At 46.3% G+C, this 18,989-nt stretch overlaps 1 protein-coding gene across 7 annotated transcripts in view; it reads left to right on the forward strand.

Moving 5' to 3' along the window:
• The window catches only part of Ext2 (exostosin glycosyltransferase 2), a 138,801-nt gene extending 120,858 nt beyond the window's left edge, over window positions 1-17,943 (forward strand). For 6 of the 7 annotated variants that reach the window (XM_035446092.1, XM_035446095.1, XM_035446094.1 and 3 more), the window contains 4 exons: window positions 6,356-6,499; window positions 8,838-8,966; window positions 9,879-9,961; window positions 17,265-17,943. In XM_035446092.1, coding sequence (XP_035301983.1) covers window positions 6,356-6,499; window positions 8,838-8,966; window positions 9,879-9,961; window positions 17,265-17,403 — 495 coding nt within the window. In that variant the 3' untranslated portion in view covers window positions 17,404-17,943. Of the gene's footprint in view, window positions 1-6,355; window positions 6,500-8,837; window positions 8,967-9,878; window positions 9,962-16,675; window positions 16,713-17,264 lie in introns of those variants that run through there. The other variant, XM_035446096.1, reaches the window with a different exon arrangement.
• Window positions 17,944-18,989: the final 1,046 nt, after the last annotated feature.

Raw genomic sequence — 18,989 nt, forward strand, 5'->3', positions numbered from 1 at the left:
CCAAGGCACTCAGCTTTCCACAGAGCTCCCTCTTGACAAACTGTCATCTGTTGGTGTGATACAGAACCCAGCCTTGAAGCCCATCAGCCTGCTTTGCACTTGCCCTCAGGAAGTTGCAAGTGTAAAATATAGGTTGGGGCCTAGAGAGAAGGCCTGGTGGGGAAGAACACAAGCCAAACTTGCCATGCCAGTGTGAGGAACCAAGTTAGATTCCCAGCACCCACATAAAAAGCAAGGTGGGACCACACACATGCCCATAACCCCAGCACTTGTGAAGGGGCAGAGACAGGGTCGTCGGGCGTACTGGCCACCAGCCTTAGCTCCAGATTCAGTAAGAAACCCTGTCTTGGGAATATACCCAGTATTCTGGCCTCCATATGTGCATGCATGGACGGACACACACACACACACACACACACACACACACACACACACACACACACACACAGAGGAGTGAATCCTATAACTGGCTTCTCAATGGAAGCCAGCCAGTTACTGCCTTCACATCTGGTCAGCATGCAGGACAGAGCATGCTGTCCTGAAGTATGAAGGGAAGAGACCACTCAGTAAAGACCTTTGCATGTTGCTGACTCCTTTCAGCTCTGCCTTGGCTAACCCAACCATGAAACTACAGGGAATGAGCTAGTTCATAGAGTTCTGTGTCACTGTGATTCTTAGCAGTTGACACAACTCAGAAGTTGTATGCAAAATAAAACATGAAACCATTGTCCAGTGGGACACCCCCTTGGAACCATGTTTAAACACATACACTGCCTCTTACTCATGCACTTGTCTTTTAAGGATAGACATGTAGCCCGAGCTAGCCTCTAAGTCCTGATTGTCCTACATCTGCCTCCTTAGTGCTGGGGTTACAGGCATGCACTGTCATGCATGGCTTCTCTCACCCTGCTTCTTCCTGTACTTTTGTCTCAGTCATCCTGAAACTTGTGTCATCCCTATAGTCCAGTAGTAGTGTGTCTGTGTCTGTGCCTTTGGGAGGGAGAGACTGTAACAGTCACTCTACAGAGAGCCTGTTTTGATGTTGGTGTCCTGATTGCACCTCCAGATGGACACCATGTGTGGCTGCATCTTCCCCTCTCCTTGCTCTGATTCCTGAGGCTGACTGCACACCCCAGGCTGGCTCAGAAGGTAGCACGGCATCCTCTCTTCAGGAACATTTATGGGCTGCCCTCATGTATATGGCATTTAACAAAGTGCTCTGATGCAGGCCAGTCTGTTCAGAAATCTACAGCCTGAAACAGATCACATTGGATGGATTATTCCTAGAAAACAGTCTGTGAGGAGGAAGGAGCATAGAAGATCTTTGCCCTAAAAGGACATTAGCAGGTGGAAAAGGAAATGGAAATGGGCCACTGTAACTGGGCCAGTGGGGCAGCAATCTATTTTGGCCCTGTGCCCCTGTGCAGTGTCTATGGGTGCAAGGATCCAGTTAGGCTGCCTCTTAAGACTGTGAAACAAAGGCAGAAGAGCTTTGCTGTACCCTGTGGGAAGCCACAGAAGACCTCATCACTTTCTGGTTGGGGAGTTGTTTGTTTTGTTTTAAAGAAAGTAGAAATGGCCCAGGTAATTGCATCTGTGGGTCCTGAGAATAGAAAAATCTTGGATTAGGCAAGGCGTGTTTGGGGTGAAGACATGGAAGGAGCAGCTGTAGGAATATTCTGTAGCTGTAATCTGCATTCAGATAGAAAGTCTGGATTGTTTTAGGCTTTGACCCTCAGGGCTATGCTACTGACTATCCACGAGGGTGCTGTTTAGAGCTCCTGTGACTGGACTGGAGTAGGAAGCATCGCTGATGTAGGTGGGAGGGGGAGCCTCAAAGTTTCCACCCTGCATGTGCAAAGGCTCTGACCCCAGAGAGAGTGGAATTGGAGTCGGGTGTTCAGCCGGGAGCGGGCCACGGAGTAGGCACTGTCGCTCCTCTGGCTGGGAAAATGCTTTACTGTGTGCATGATCAGCTCTATGGTGGCTGATTAGTGAGGGCCATCCCATTCAGCTTCCCTTCGTTTTGATCCTGTAGTCAGCTGCAGGGTTATAGATGAAGTGACAAGGATGGCGTCTTGATTGGATCCAGCTGCCTGGAGTAAGTCAAGGACAGAGGGGCCCAGAAAGAACAGCTCAGGAAAGGCTCCAAAGGAATCCAAGACTCAGGAGACCCCTGGTGCCTTTCAGCACACTGTAGTTTGGCAGTCTGTGACTCGGTGTCATGGATTAAGTCCTGGAGAGAAGGCTAAGCAACTGGCCAACAGGAAGAATCCTGTACTGAAATCTTAACAACATTTGACCCTAAAACTGAGCAGATAATAATAACCATAATAATGAAAAGGGGGTGATAATGATGATGGATGATGGCTGCAGATGAGGTGGGGGAGGACGCTTGTAAAGAAGGAGGGGACTTAAGTTGCTTTGATTTCAGTATAGAGCTGTGTTAACTCCAAGTCAATAGGAAAGGCAACTGCTATCTTCAGCAATGCCGGTAGAGTTGGATATACACCCACATCTTGCCATTCCAGCTACTTACTGTGTGTGCTTGGGGCCCTTCAGACACTAGTGTCCACTGAGGCAGATTAGCCAGCACGGTGCTGTGATTTGGGTGTGCTGAGAAAAAGAAATCTGTCCTGGCCTACAGATAGACTTTTGGCTTATACAACTGTTTGTGTCCTGCTTCTATAAAACCATAATAAATTCATACAATTTTAATCTGCCGAAATACACACTCCATACCAGAGAGCACACTGCAGCAGCTCACACATCCGGGGGGAACTCCTGACATAGATTCATTTATCTGCAGCTATTAGGATGATCTCTGTAGCCCATTAGTTCTGTTGTTTACAGCATGGTGTTAATGAGGCCATGACTGTGAGTCTGAGAACCCTGTTAGATGTACCAGTGTCACACCAGGGTAAGCTCTCCTTATGACCCCCAGGCTACACCCATGATGCAGGTTGGGTGCCCCATAAAATCTGGAGAAGACTGAGGAGGCCTGGGCAGAAAGTGTAATAACAGTGTAATGACTCAGCAAATACTTCCCCTTTCACTTGCCCCCTGCCCTCGCCCTGGAAAAGCAGTTTGAACATGTAACTTACTGTGGGAGAATGCTCCTGTGTTTGTCACCCTCAAGACCTTATGCTTGTCACTAACAGTAACCACTGGTGTGTACTGTGCAAGCCTTCTTGAGTTGAGTGCACTATTCTGGCTATGATGATAGTGAAGGCTCCCCTCCTCTCCCTTCCTAGCCCCTTTGTGCCCTCAGCAGCTGGTGTGGAATGCTGTGGTATGTGCACTGCTGCTCTTCAAGCTTGGATACCACAGTGAGTCTGTGGAAACTCTTCTAGAGAGAAGTAACACAAGTGAAATTTTAATAAAGAGAAGCAGGGGGCTGCAAAGTGACAGGAGGGGGGCGTGCTGCAGGTGGCATTAGGCAGAGGCTCCACTGGTTTTTATAAGGAGCCAGCCTTTTGATGCAATGGGCTTGGGGTCTAGTCACAATCACAGAGCACAAAAGAGAGCATGGTAAAAGATGGCGTGAAGTGGGTCCTTAGCAAGGAGAGGATTCTGGGTATTATTCTAGGTGAAATAGGAAGCTGTTGTTTTAGAGGTAGAATGTTTCTTAAAGATTTCCAGGAAATGTTAGGGGTTGAAATGTGTGTCCTCATAAAGATGTATCCAAATTCTGGCTTTTCGGAGATAACCAAGTTAAAATGAGGCTAGCAGGGCAGGCCCTGATCTGTGAAGACTAGAATCTGTGTATAACTGGAACTTCAGACAGACAGACTTGAGTGAGGCAAACTGATCTTGTGAGGATGGAGGGCTAGTTGATATATCTGTTGGCCAAAAAAAAAAAAAAAAAAAAAGTCAAAAGAACTGAAAACCAAGCACCAGAAGACAGTGACAAGCAGGGAAGGGTCTTTCCCAATAGGTGTCAGTAGGATATGGCCCTGACAAACCTTGACTCAGGCTTCTGGTCTCCTGAACTTGAGAAGTTTCTAATCTAAGCCCTCAGATCGTGGTTCTCTATGAGAGCCCCAGGTAACTTCAAAGGAGGGGTGTTGCTGCTAACACCCTGGCTGTGCCCTGGAGAATGGTATCTACATGTGCCCCTTAGACTCAATGTCCTAGAGTGGTAGGGAAGCTGCTTGTCACGCTGGGACATTACCATATTGCTTCTATAGATAAATACATAACAAAAATAGTCATGAAACAGTAGGAAAGAGCCTATCGGCTGAATTATGCAGAATACTTGTAGTTCTAGACTGGTCCTGCTAGAGATGCTGGGCTAGTTACGGTTTGAAAGGACAGGAGGAGATGAAGAGGTGGCTGTCCTGGAATCTGGTTGCAGCTCCGGGGGGTGGCAGAAAGTAGTAGAGTGGCCAGAAGAACCAGCAAAACTTTGTAATAGCTTTGGAAGGAGGACAAAGGCTACCTGGGCATGTGGGCTTGAGCTAATGGGAAGGCTGACTGAGATAGAGAGGCTTGAAGGGTCTTTCTGGGATGTGGAATTGAGTTCTCTTTGGGCCATTGTTAACTTTTCCTGCAAACATCATCCTAGATCGGGTACCAGTGACAAGCTGAAGGAATGCTTTGATTGGGCTTACTTACAGGAGCACAAATGACTCAAACCTGCTTTGCAGAACAGTCTCAGCCTAGCATGGATGACTGCTTCCCAAATGCAGTATAGAAAGTGAAGTCCCCTTCAGCTAATCTTCCTCTTCCCATATACGGCAGTGCCTCCTGAGACCATCTGCAGCCTGAGAAGGATTGCACGCAGCTGGGAGGGGCATGCAGGTCATAGGGAATGGCTGGAGTCTCCGGGAAGATACGTTGATCTGCCTGGTTCCTCTTTCTGTGAAGGAATTGAACTTCAACAAGCCTTATCTGGTGAGGGTCTGGTGCAGGTAACCAGTGCTGTTCAGAACACAAGGTAAAGGCCATGTCTAACTCAGTACGGCACTGCTCAGCATGGTGGAGAGATCCTTTATTTACCTAGGTGGGGGTAGCTGGAAGGATGTTGGGTATCTCAGTAGCCTGCAGGGCTGAACAGGTCATGAAATTAGAGCTGGGATTTAAAGTGAGGAAATGAAATGATATTCCATAAAGAGGGGGTTTGAGGAGATAGGTGGGGCCTTTGGGGGTGCCATCCTTTAGATACTGCTGAAGGTTGACCTAGCTGAGGAGACAAGGAGCATCACGGGGGGGGGGGCAGCAAATTGTCCCCACTTAATGAGCACATTATGTGTGGGATAGGAACTGGGGGAGTAGTGTATGCTTGGATTAAAAAATCTTTTTCTTCATTGTAATGTATTTATTGTGGGTCTGGACGTGCCGTGATATGCACATAGAGGTCAGAGGACAACTTGCAGGAGTCACTTCTCTCCTACCATGTGAGTCTGCAGGGAGCCAGGTCATCAGACCTGACAGAGGCACCTTTACCCACTAGGCCATCTCACTTGGTCCATGTGTGCTTGTTAGTGTGTTGTGTGCACACACAGGAGTATGTGTCCACGGTCAGCACTGGTCTTTCCTTGACTTCCACTTTCCTTGATTTCCACTTTAATTTTTTGAGGTAAGTTTTCTCACTGAGCCTGAAACTCAGTGATTTAACTAGGCCAGCCAGCCATTGAGCTTCAGGGGTCTGCCTGTCACTGCCCCCTCTGCTATGGTTACAGGGGGACACTGTGAACCCACCTCTTTCCTACATTGGTTCTAGGAATCTGAACTCAAGATCCTGGAGTGTTCAAGGCAGGCACTGGAGAACTGTGCCATCCCCTCAGGCCCCTCCTAAAGGCCAAACTAAATTACAGGAAGCACATGGGAGAAAGTACCAGAAGTGCCTCACCAATGTCTAGTGCACTGTGTTCTGTCAGCCCAAGCAGCATCTCTGAGGATTTCCCAAATCTAGAATCAGTTGTTCTCAGAATACCCAGAGCATAGAACAATGAAGTGCTGATTCTCATAACCCAACAGGGAACTGGCACCCTACCAAATCCCACTCAGGGTTCACACAGAAGAGTCATATGAATTGTCAGACAGCTAAGTTTAACTTTCTAAATGTATGGTATGCAAAGGAGGGCAAGGCAGTAGGTTTCACGTCTAGCTGCCATAGGCAATACTCAGCAAGCCCTTCTTCCACATGACTTGAAATGGCACGCATGCACATGACATTCTAGAAATCCAAATCCACTTCGGTTGCTGGACACTGGTAGAATACTAGCCCATGCGTGATGGAGTCCTCAGAAGCCCACCCTGACCCCAGTGGTTTGTTGAGGCCAATCTGGGAACCTCAGCACTCAGTGGTCATCTGAGCTAGGGATGGCTTATTGGTATGCTCTGTCCCTAGGTCTGGCGGGAGTTTCCTGACCGGCTAGTGGGCTACCCAGGCCGCCTGCATCTCTGGGACCATGAGATGAACAAGTGGAAGTATGAGTCTGAGTGGACCAATGAGGTGTCCATGGTGCTCACGGGTGCAGCTTTCTATCACAAGGTAAGGGGTGTGGACTCATTGTGTGTGTGGTGTGTGCTTGATTCGCTTGTTTAATTTTCCGGAGTTTTCACTGGGTTTAGGAAAAATGTTTTGCCTAAAAGACTTTGAAAAGCCATGTGTATGATGCTCCTTCTAAACAAAAAGCACCAAAACTTCATATAATAAGTGAGAAAAAGCCACTTGTATCACTTAAAGACAGCATGGCTGGGAGATGCTTTTCTGGCCTTTTGTTTTGTCTGCACACACACATATGTAGTTGTACACAGTCTCATATTTTTGGTTGTGAGCCTAGCCTCTTAGGCTGAGCCATGTCTCCAGCCCATAGGTGTACACATTCTCATCTGTACACATGTTTTGGTATTAAAGTGTTTTGTCATGCCATTCATCTTTCTTCATAAACAGTTATTTCATAACATAATTGGTAATAAGCCACTGTCTAGATGTTCCTTAAATTATATGTATTTCTCTACCATTGGGTATTTAATTTTTGTCATTTCAAGTAATGCTAATATCCAGTGCTTAAGTTGTAATTTATATCCTTTTTCAACTATTGTGCTTGTGGCCGTTAGGTTCCTGAAGATGGAATTACAACAGAAGGAGTGATTCCCTGGGTGTTTCTAAATTCCTGTATTGCTAATGCCAACAAGATGTGAAACTGACTGCCTTGCCTTCCTTTGCATAACAATACATTTAGAAAATTAAACTTAGCTGCTTTGATGAGCAAAATGAATCTTACTGTGTGAGCTCTGACTGGGTTCTGGTTAGGTGGCAGTTCCCAGTGTGTGTTCTGACAGTCAGCACTTAATGGGTTTGACCTAAGATTTACTTTTATGCTGAGTATGGTGGTGCACGCCTTTAATCCCAGAACTTGGGAGGCAGAGGCAGGAGTATCTCTAAGGTTGAGACCAGCCTGCTCTACAGAGGAATTCCAGGAAAGCCAAGGCTATACAGAGAAACCCTGTCTTGATTAGCAAAAAAAACAAATAAAAACAGAAAATAGATTTACTTTTATTATTGTTTTCATTATGTAGATGTGAGGGGGGAGGGCTATATGTATATGAGTGCAGGCATCTGCAGAGCCCAGAGGTATTGGATCCCCTATTAACTAGAGTGATAGTTAATTGTGAGCCACTTAACATAGATGCTGGGAACTGAACCCAGGTCCTCTGCAAAAGCAGTACCTGCTCTTAACTCCAGCCCCTTGACTTTTTTTTTTTTTTTTTGATTAGGGCAATGCTGGATACTATGCTTTTGGTATTAGAGTATTCAATTCAGCCCTGGCATTCTCTCGGAGAGCATAGCGTTTAATTAAAAAGAGTAACTCCTCTGTTGTCAGCAGTAGGAGAGCTAATGATGTGTAGAGAGCTCTTTGAGCCTGCTCTGTAGCTGGTTGTCAGCTCATCATTGCTGCTTCCACTTTTCTGAGATTCTAGGTCAATAAATAGGTTTTGATCTCAGCAAAACAAACAAAGCAGACTACCATTTATAGCTTTGGAAGTTTATCATATCAGTGAACATGCATAAATTGTCTATGTGTCTGTTCATGCATTTATTTCTGGGGGCAGGATCTCCCTAGGTCCGTCCCCAAGCTGGCTTTGCAACCTTCCTGCCTTGGGCTCCCAAGTTCAGGGACTAGAGGAGCACACCTTCATACCTGGCTACTTATTTTTGACTCATTAATTTCTAGCTCACTCATAGAGCTTATGGTAATTTCAGGTTTGCCTCAATCTTGTTCTGTGTCTATAAGCACATACCTTCAATCCTAGCTCATGCATGGCCTCCAGGAAGACTTGCTGGATCAATCGATCTCATGATCACTTACACGTTAGGCTCACACTTTTTATTAATAGGAAGACAACAGAAATATTTCTTTTACAACATACCTCTGACCTGTTATATGTAATATTCATAGATAAAACTTTCTACTTTGCATTTATTTGAATGTTTATACTTTAAAAAGGGAATCTTAGGAGCGTGAACTCACCACACCTGGCGCCATCCATCTGTGCTTGTCACTTATCTAAGAATCTGCATTAATAAAAATCTTAACTTAAAAAAAATAAAAGCAAATATCTACCATTTTAATCTTTTTTACAGTTGTGTGTGTGTGTGTGTGTGTGTGTGTGTGAGAGAGAGAGAGAGAGAGTGAGACACAATGTCCCACAGTGCACAGCACCATCCTATTTTAAAGGCACTGGGCCTCTTAATTTCCTTTTGCCCTTCCCCACTGGGAAAGTTTTCTGATTAATCTTGGTTGTGTACCACTGAGTTACCCTTGACATGCCAGCCAAGGAAAATTGCTGTTTATGTATTTCTTCATTTTTGTCTCATGTGACAGTATTTTAATTACCTGTATACCTACAAAATGCCTGGGGACATCAAGAACTGGGTGGATGCTCACATGAACTGTGAAGATATTGCCATGAATTTCCTGGTGGCCAACGTTACAGGGAAAGCTGTCATTAAGGTAAGAGTCTGTCTCACCCCTTGCTTGGTTCTCTTTAGCTTGGCTTTGTTCCTGACCCATGAACAGTAAATAGGTGCTTCTCACTGACACCCCAGGGACTCCAAGGGACTCCAAGGGCTAAGGATTTCAAGAAAAATAGAAGAGTGTGAATTGTGAGGGCTGCTTTCCAGGACCCCAGACCTTCAATTGCTTTTCAGCTTGTGTTTAGAAGTGACTGCTTACTGTGGGTGGAGTCTGGGAACCTAGACCTTGCCCTGGTTAGTGTTCTCATCCGCCCATCCTTCCCTGTTTACTCATCTTCTTACAGCCTCCCCTGGGTTTGCTAGAAGGATCACCACTGGTCTCCCATTTGGGGAGCGGGTTAAAAGGAGTCAGGGAAGAGGAGTCGCAGAGTGAGTGGTGGCTAGTTTTTTTGTTGTTGTTTGTTTTGTTTGTTTCCTGACCAAGGCAATTGGGAAATGAGCTGGCATCCCCAGGAGAGGTGCTGCTCCTGCTCTGGGCCTTAGAAGGAGATGCCAAGACTGCCTGTTGGGACCAAGGTTAGTCTGCAAGTTGTGGGAGGCTGTATTTCATCGCCCTCATGACTGCAAGAACAAATGGTGTTTATACAAGGACCTTGGCAGTGAGAAAACAGTCATTAAACAGGAATTAAGGAGCTTGTCATCACGACTTCTTTCCAGTTACAGAAGGCGAAAGCCCTCCAAACTGCTTTTATTGGGCCCTTGGGAGTTCTGTCGTTGGCTGAGGCAGCTCAGATTGAATGGAGGGATGCTGAGGTGTGCGCATGTGCACATGTGTATACTTGCACAGGTTGCACAAGGTATCCCAGCACAGAAGCCACAGAGTGGCATCACGGTGTGACTGTATGGTCTTGGACACTAACAGCTGGGTGTGTTTCATGTTCCTCGGCAGGTAACTCCAAGAAAGAAGTTCAAGTGTCCAGAGTGCACAGCCATCGATGGGCTCTCACTAGACCAGACTCACATGGTAGAAAGGTGAGTTTGCCAGAGGTCCACCCCAGCCTCCATTCCCATTTCCTGCCTGGGCCTGTTTATGGGACTGTGTTAGAGATACAAAGACAGCAGCTGGTAGCCAGTCACCTCCTTTTGCACTGTGGGAATTTAGTTAGTTCAAACCCAGGTCACCCAGTGAATTAATTTGGGATGCTGCTTGCTCAATTTGTAATGGCTGGAAGGGTCTGAAAAATATAGCTGGCCTTAAGCTCTGGAAGCCAGATCCTTTGTGTGGACCGAGTGACTAACTGTCGGTAGTCACTTGAATGGAAGTGAGCTGAGTCCAAGGAAACATTGGCTTGTTTCTCTGGATAATAGCTCCATGTTACAGTAATGCTTGACTAGAAAGAATTAAATCCAACCCAGCAGAGACAAAATGCTTCTGCTGACCCCACTAAGTCACCTGCCAACCTCTGAAGATTGGAACAGCAGGGAGACTCTGACCCATTATGTCAGTTCCTCAGCAATCACAGTTGAGTGTGGCATGTTACCATGAGTGTCTTTCTTCACAACTGCTAGAATCTACTAGATCCTAGAGTCCCAGCCTTCAGAACTCCTGAATCCATCAGACTCATTCTTCTAGAAGCCCCTCCATACTCAGGCCCACGAACTCTCGAGTCCATCAGCACAGTTGTCAAGGGACCCAAGTATGCTTCAAGAGTTCGTCTGCAACCTTTCAGAGGAGGCCTTCCCTTGGGTTCCTGAGCAGCACATGCATCTCTAACACAGTTCATTCCTGAAGTCTGTAACCACAAGGAAATGCTCCCGACCCTTTTCCTTTGTCTTGGGTTTTTCTGTGATGCTTTATTAACTTAACTCTAAATAGCCTCCTTAGCTCCCTCATACAGATATCTTACTCAAAAGCCATTGACTTTTACCAACAGTTGATGTGAAATCATATATGAATGTCCCCCGTAACACTGCAAATGCTGTAAGTATGGCAGAGTTAGTTAATTATCTACCATAGCTCATGGGGAAGAGGCCCTGGTTGTAATTCTACCAGAGTAGATGAAATGGTTATTAAAAACTACCTTACTCCCTGTGTTGAGGAGAATTCATAGCATCAAGGCAAGTAGTTGTGGGCGGAGTTAACATGGAGGTTACAGTACAGGGGAGGGAGGAAAGCTGACCCGATGACAACCTTGAAGTTCATGGTGGGGTTAGGCAGCTCTACTCTAGCAGGCGAGCATAGCAGATTTAAAGCTGTGTTAATGGCAGGGCCAGAGCAGGGAGCTGTAGAGGCTGCTTCTTCACAAGAGAGCTATGAAGACAGTGTTACAGTAACTTTTAGAATTTAGGGATTTGTACTTACCAACAGTGGCTTATGCATATACAGACATGTATATATTTATATGTGTAAAACCTAATTTGGAGCTGTTTCTGGTGCACCCCTGTAGGAAAGTACAGTTTATAATAATGAGAGGCAAGAAAGGAACATTCTTACTGGGTAGATTATTCAGAATAATATTGTTAAAAGTGGTAACATGTCAAGGGAAGTGTCAGAAATCACCAGGGGGCTGGAGAGATGGCTCAATGGTTAAGAGAACTGGCTGCTTCTCCAGAGGACTCCAGTTCAGTTCCCCACACCCAACCCCAGCTTCAGGGAATCTAATACCCTCTTCTAGCCTTGACAGGTATCTGTACTCATATGGCATACACACATACAAAATATTTTTTTAAATCACCAACAGAGCTGGAGAGATGGCTCAGTAGTTGTTTGCTCTTCCAGAGGACCTGGGTTCAATTCCCAGCAACCACATGGCAGCTCACAATTGTCTGTAACTCTAGTTCCAGGGGTTCTGACACCCTCACACAGGCATACATGCAGGCAAAACATCAATGCACATAAAATGAAAATAAATTATAATTTGAAAATTTAAATAAGTTAATTAGAAATTTAGAAACTACCCAGGCCTTGTCCTTTTTGTGTGACGAGCAGGGCAGAGGGAGGGGAACTGTGAGGCCAGGTCAGCAAGCTCAAAGTTGGTTTGGCAGGCATGAAGAAATTCACTTTGAGCCAGATTGAGCCCCAATTAAAAAGCTTGAATTCTCCTTTCAGGCTCTGAGAAGGCATCAAGGATTTGAAAAGGGGACTAACTTGTCTAAGGAATTGCTCTGAGATTAATTTAAAGCAGTCCTTAGGATAGGAAGAATAGCAAAGAGACGGGAGAAGGATGACCAACTTGAATCTACACAGAAAGGCACAAATCCAAGTGCCCACAATTGTCCAAAGGAAGATGTGCCAGAGTTCTGTTGCCACTTTGATAGGTGTGGAGAGACTGTGGGGAAAGAAGCTACAGAAATAACTTGTGTTTTTGAGTCAAGAAAAATGGCAGGACATTTAACAGTGCAAATAACACAGGGGAGGGGCAAGCAGCTGATGAACGGTCATCCCTTGAACAAGACGATATAGGCAGGAGATTTGAATCACCGGCAACAGTAGTAGGATGGGTGACTGTGAAGGCTTGCCCTCTGCACAGGCCATTGAAAATGAAGATGTATGAAGTTACCTACCCAGACATAGCAGGGAAGAATGGAAACATTCCTACATTTGGGAAACAGTAAATGAAAACAGAAGCCAGGAAAGAGGGAAGAAAGACAGGGTGTGCAGGGCTGAAAGTGGGAAAGTTGCCTGGGACGTACAGACCAAGACAGGGCCTGTGAACTAAATGCTTAGTGGAGACCCAAACATTAACACTATAGAGCAACTAAGCCAGATGGTGACCAAGGGCAGCTGGGAAATACAAACCACTCATTGGGAAATTCAGTGAGGAGCAGAAGGAGACAGATTTGAAAATGCATTGGCAGCCATGAGCAAAGCTCCATGGTTAAAGGTTGGAGCCCCCACTTAAGAAATCAGGTGCTTGCCCGGCGTTGGTGGTGCAAGCCTTTAATCCCAGCACTCGGAAGGCAGGGGCAGGCGGATCTCTGTGAGTTCGAGGCCAGCCTGGTCTCCAGAGCGAGTGCCAAAGCTCGCTCCAAAGCTATAACAGAGAAACCCTGTCTCGAAAAACAAAAACCAAAAAAACAAAAAAAGGAAAAGAAAAGAAATCAGGCACTTAGGCTGGAAGAAGGAAGATGGTCTGAGCCATCTAGCGAGCCCAGGAATGGTTCAGTGTAGAACCTTGCACTTGTCCTGCTTATCAACAGTTCCTTTTGCACAACACCCTTTTCACAAGCTAGCGGAAGTAGAAACTGATTCACCATCTTTTGACCTTATGTTGCGGCCTGGGGTTCAGTCTGCTTATTTAGTCATAGACTTGGAGTCTGGGACCAGAGCTGTCATCTGAGAAGGAAAGTAACTTTTACTCCTTCCAGTCTATTGCCAGAGGCTGCTGGTTCTTAAAGAACCAGCAGAAGTTTCAGCTCTTTGACCACTGCCATTGCCAGGGGCTCCATGGCAGATAGTATTGATTTAAAACAGCATTTTCTGTCCAGTCTTTAACAGTTAGGAATCTGACCTAAGGAAATTGCTTTACCTTACCTGAACTTCAGTTTTTCCATTGCATATCAAATTATATTGTCCATTTATAAGCTCATAAACAATTATGACCATCCTTGTACCAAGGTTGGGCCCAGCGGTGTTCATTTACATCACATTTCCCTGACACTATATTAAAGGCTCCTGGATCTATGTATGACAGGAAAGTAAGGTCCATAGTCCTTTCTCCCCCAGATACTTCAGCATGCAGTCATAGACCCTGGAAGTTTAGTGTGCAGCCCCCTTGATTAGAAAAGCAGCGTGGGAGAGGCTTTCTGATGGGGTGGGTGGCTGGACAGTGTGACTCAGGTGAGCCACCTGAGGCCAGCCATACTCTCAGCCTACTGTGCCCAAGACAGATCCCCTGTGGGAGAAGAACGTAGGCAGCCAAGGGAAGGGCCTTTACTGTCAAGAATGACCAGTGTCACTTCCCTAGCACAGACTATGGAGGAAAGTGGGTGGCACTTGCCAGAGCAGGATCAGCCAGGGCAACTGCTGCAAGCCCGAACCCCAGTGGCAGCTCTCCAGCCAGCTTGCAGATCTGGTTACAGAGCCCATGTCCTCAATACTCCAAAGGGCTGTGAGCCACTCTCATGTAGCAAGAGGCTTTTATGAAGACACCAGAGACCCTATACTGGGCCTAGCAGGGAGCTAGAGGTAAGGAGCTGCTGCTGTGTATGTATAGCTAAGGAGAGACTCAGGCTGGCCTGTACTGCTTTGGCCTTGTGATCACAAGGCCAAAGAGCATGAAGCTGTTGTGCCTGGACTCATCAACTTATCCCTCTTATCTTTCTCTCATTCTCTTTAATTTTTTTATTCTTGAGTATTTCATGTTGCATACAATGAAATATGATCACATCTACTACCTATCTCCTTCCAAATTCCTGTCCTGTTCCCTTCAACATATTTCCCTCCCAAGTATATGTCTTTTTTTATAACCCCCTAAGTTCAGTTAATGCTATCCATACGTGCATGTGTGTAAGGCCATCCACTGGACATGGGAAACCTAGCAGTGTTCACATCCTCAATCAAAAATGATTCTCCCTCCTCCAGCAACTGTCCACTCCAGTACATCCCAGCAAGGGGAGGGGTGTGGAGTTTATATGCCCCATCAATGACGGGATTTTGGCTGTCTTCCTTTTGTTCAGGACCTTTGCAAGGAACCCTGGCTGCTGTGAGTTCATGTTTGTAACACCATGTCCAGAAAACAGCACCCCACGCCACTTCTGCCCATCCCCTGCCTCTTACACTCTTTCTGCCTTGCTGTGACTTGCTGGGGCAAGGGCTTGATATAGATGTCCTGTTTAGGCCTGAGCACTCAGTACTTTAGCCACTCTGTGTTGTTGACTTCTGCCCACTGCATACAGAACTTTGGTCTCTCTGACCAAAGTTGAGAGCAGCCCACGTCTATGAACATAAACATAAATAGTTAGAAGGTAGTTTGACAGCATGACCAGTTACCAAAAAAAAACAGTAGCCCATTCTATCCTAGGGCCCATGCCCCTATTCTACCTAGACATGAGCTTTTGACCAGGATTATAGTATAAATGAAATTCACGCCTCAGCAAGCCTCAAATCCAGTCAGAAAGCAACTAGGTAGTTTACTCCATAACGGTCATGCCACTAGTGCATGAGTAGACATGTTTTGCATTGGAGCCTACATAGCACTCCCAACACTATGAAAGCTAGGGAGGCAGTTTCCCAGTTTGAGATTAATTTTTCTGTGTCCTACATCCAAAGGGAGCAGTGTCTTCAACAATAAGGCCTTACCATGTTGTTTTATGGTGGGCCACCAAGGGTGGTGGCAATAGCCTTTGTTGTTTTGGAGAGCTTGCTGACCATTAACTTATTGGAAGACGTCTCATGCCTTGTATGACAATTTTCATTGAATGACCCTTATCTTCAGGGAGTAATATTGTCCACCCATGCTATGGTAATTCCATAGAATACAAATGAAATGAAGGAAGAATAACACTGGGAGTTAAAGGATTAAGCAGGGATGGGAGGGGAGAGAAGGGGGGTAGTGAGGGGTTATCCAAAACTAAGGATATATGAAAAAAATTACAGAAGCCCACTAGTTAGTAAACCAATTTCAAAATACACCTTTCAGAGAGAGAGAGAGAGAGAGAGAGAGAGAGAGAGAGAGAGAGAGAGGCCATTCCTCCTTTTACCAGTCTCCCTGAGGCCCTCTCCATGCTGAGTCTCAGGGCCTGCAGACACTAGCTGGCCCAGAGTGGTGGAGAGTGATTCAGCCAAGGCCAGCCCAAGTTTGAATCCCAGTTCCACCATTGCTAGTCTATCATTCTTGTTCGGCTTAACCTCTCTGAACCTAACACTAGGCGAATAAAAACTCAGGAAAGAGAGTTGAGGGTGCGGAGGAGTACTTAAATCAGTAAGGTATGTAGGTAAATTGCCTTGTACACACAGAGCAGGGGTTCTGGAGCTGTGGCCTTTGGGCACCTCCTGTTGGGCCATACAGGTTAATAAGTCAACATGTGTCTTGTCACTCAGTCTTCAGTCTCAGGAGCTGGAAACCCTGGCTCTGGCTCTGGCTCTGGCTCTGGCACTTATTTATGTGTTTGTTTGTTTAGCTTTTACATACAGCCTCTTAGTGTCTCAGCCTTCCCACTAGAAACTGGGATGGAGGAGACACCTGAGCATTCATTCCCTTGTGGAGCATCTAATGAACATTACTTCTTTGTGGTGTTGGTAGATCTGTTGATGGTACCACGATGCAGTGGTACAAGCTTTTCAGAAATGCAACAAGGAAAGAAGAGCTGATGATGTGGCCTTCACTAATGAGCCCTTCCTGATCCCAAAGCTCTTCACTGTCTATGCATTTGGGAAGCAACTTAAGGGGCCTTGAGATGGAGAGGTGGCAGTGAGCATTTGGAGGTGGCTCCTGCCCTGTGGCCAGTCTCTCATCAAGCTTCCTTGCTATAGCGCTCTGGCAGCTGCTGAGAAGGCACCAGCCCTCTGAAATCCATCCTTCTGGGCCCCAACTTCAAAAGGGTTTTTCCCAGGCTGCCTCCCCTCTGGCCTGGTGCTGACGCATCCTCATTACCCAGCTGTCACACTCAGTTGGCCTGACTGACCTAAGCCATTCCTATAATGGGGACCTCTGAAGGGAGGTTCAACTTTGAGGAGGAGCAGAGGAAGCTCTGCTTTGCAGTGTTCAACTCTTGTCACCAAGTTGCTCTTGCTCCTGGTTCTAGTGCGGGCGTAACAAAAATCTGACTGATTATGCAGAAAGCCTCTGTGAACTCTGGATGTGTCAAAAGTGCTGCGCTTATGGCTGGGTATTTACAGGCCATCTGTGAGTGCTGGGGAGCTAAGTGCTTGTTGCATGAAACACAGAGTCACCAATCCCTCTGCTCCTCTGCCTTGCATGAATAGGACCCTTTCCACCTCTTCAGCTTAAGCAAACAGCATTTTTCTTTTCCATCATCATCATCCTGCTTCCCTGTAACTGGCAGAGATGGGGTTAAGATTGCTGGAGCTAATCCACCTGGGTTTGAGGCCTGCTAGTGCTGGAAAAATGACTGGAATTCGAGGGGGAGGGGCAGGTGTCCTGACCTGCAAGCCTGCAGACAGCATCCCCTATTCACTTTTTCCTCTGAACAGATCCAGGGACCTCAGGTCACCTTGCTTTCCATCACAGCCCTTTGCAGAGCCCAGCAATGGGCTGGGTACCCTTTCAGCACCTTTCAGTTCCCTTGTGGACAGTGGCTATGTTGGGCTTTGCTGTCTCTCAGCAGCTAACCACTTCCATTCTGCTTGGCCCACTCTCTCATCCACCCACAGGTCTGAATGCATCAATAAGTTTGCTTCCGTCTTCGGGACCATGCCCCTCAAGGTGGTGGAGCACCGAGCTGATCCAGTGCTCTACAAAGATGACTTCCCTGAGAAACTGAAGAGCTTTCCCAACATCGGCAGCTTATGAAGCTTGCCACTACCCAGGGCTGTGGAAGAGCCCAGCTAGGCCCTGCAGCACTCACTGTGGGGCAGAGGCCAGCCTGGGTCAAAATTCCCCGAACACACTGGAGCCTCTTGATCTGTGCAGCTTGCTTTGTCCTCCTGTCTCCAATGGACTCTGTGGAAATGCCAAAGGAAGGAAGTCTCAGGGACGAGCTGCAGTTTTGAGCCCAGTGTATAGCTTTTGGCTTGTGAACCCAGTTGACCACCTCACTGGCCCTACAGCTGCCTTAGAGAAGAGGGCTGTGGTGACTGTCCAGTTTTAGATCCAGAAGTCACAGCAGAGGCATTCGGTCATTCTGCATCAGCAGACTCTGGAGGAACAGCCAAGCCTAAAACGTGCTACAGATCTCAATACCTCTGAGGGTTAGAACTGTGCTTGGACCCGAGTCACAATCCTGGGTACATAGCAGAAGAACACAGGCTGCCAAGATGCGTCCTGACAGTCCCTGAACAACTCTTTGTTTTGGCGTTTTGATATTATTAAAATTATTTTTTACTCCTTTTTCTTCTGTTTAGAATGCTGGTTTATGGTTATCCAAGGATCTGTCCTCTTTCTGTGCATATAGCCCTACCTTCTGTCCTAACAGCCATCTGGGAAGATGCAGCCAGGAGGGGTACCCAGCTCCATATGCATCAAGTATATGAAGGACCCATGAACAATCATCCCAAAAGCAGATGCGGCCATCACAGGTTCCTTAGCCCTTGGCCTGGATATTTCATAGGAAAAGTAGGGGTCCTCTGATTGTCACCCTGCAGCCATTCTAGCTGCTACAATGTTGTAAGAGCTGAGGGCATTGTGACCTTCTACCCCAAGAGGATGCCCAGGATCCTTATTCTTTTACTGTGGCTATAACGTTGGCCAGGGGATTCTGGCTAACATTAAATAATGCCATAGCAACCATGCCCCAGCAGTTGCTGGTATACTTAAATCATTACATTTCAGCGTTTCCTAATACTGTACATGTGTGAATTATACCTCTTTAAGCCCAGTTGATGAACAAATCTACTCTGGCAAATGTTAAATGTTATAGATTTGAAACAGATTTATCTGGGTCTAATATTAAGATTAGCCACAGTTTGGGCTTTAGCCATAACATATGTCCCCAGAACACAAAATACATAACAATTTGCTTAGAATATGGATATAGTTACAGAAACCTAGTCGTATGCCAGTCATCGTCGCTTGCGTACCACCCATTGTTCTGTTGAGCAGCATGGTGAACACTGGCTTTATACAGTGGTCCTGAGTCACTTTGAAGCTAGCAAAATGGCTCAGCAGGTAAAACTTTTCTACACAAGCCTGATGACCTGAGTCAGCCTCCAGAACACGAAATGGAAGGAGGGAGCCCACTCCTGTAAGTTTCCTCTGACCTTCATAGCACACTGTAGCATGTGTGCACTCATACACACACACACACACACACACACACACACACAGCAAAACAGTTTGTTAGAAGGTCCCCTCATATCCATTCCCACTAATGGAGATCAGAGGAAGGTTTCTGAATCAGCCGTAGTGGAGGTTGAGGTCTAGGAAGTTCATGTTAGCAG

Source organism: Cricetulus griseus, chromosome 6, assembly GCF_003668045.3.
Source record: "Cricetulus griseus strain 17A/GY chromosome 6, alternate assembly CriGri-PICRH-1.0, whole genome shotgun sequence".
Taxonomy (NCBI): Eukaryota; Metazoa; Chordata; class Mammalia; order Rodentia; family Cricetidae; genus Cricetulus; species Cricetulus griseus.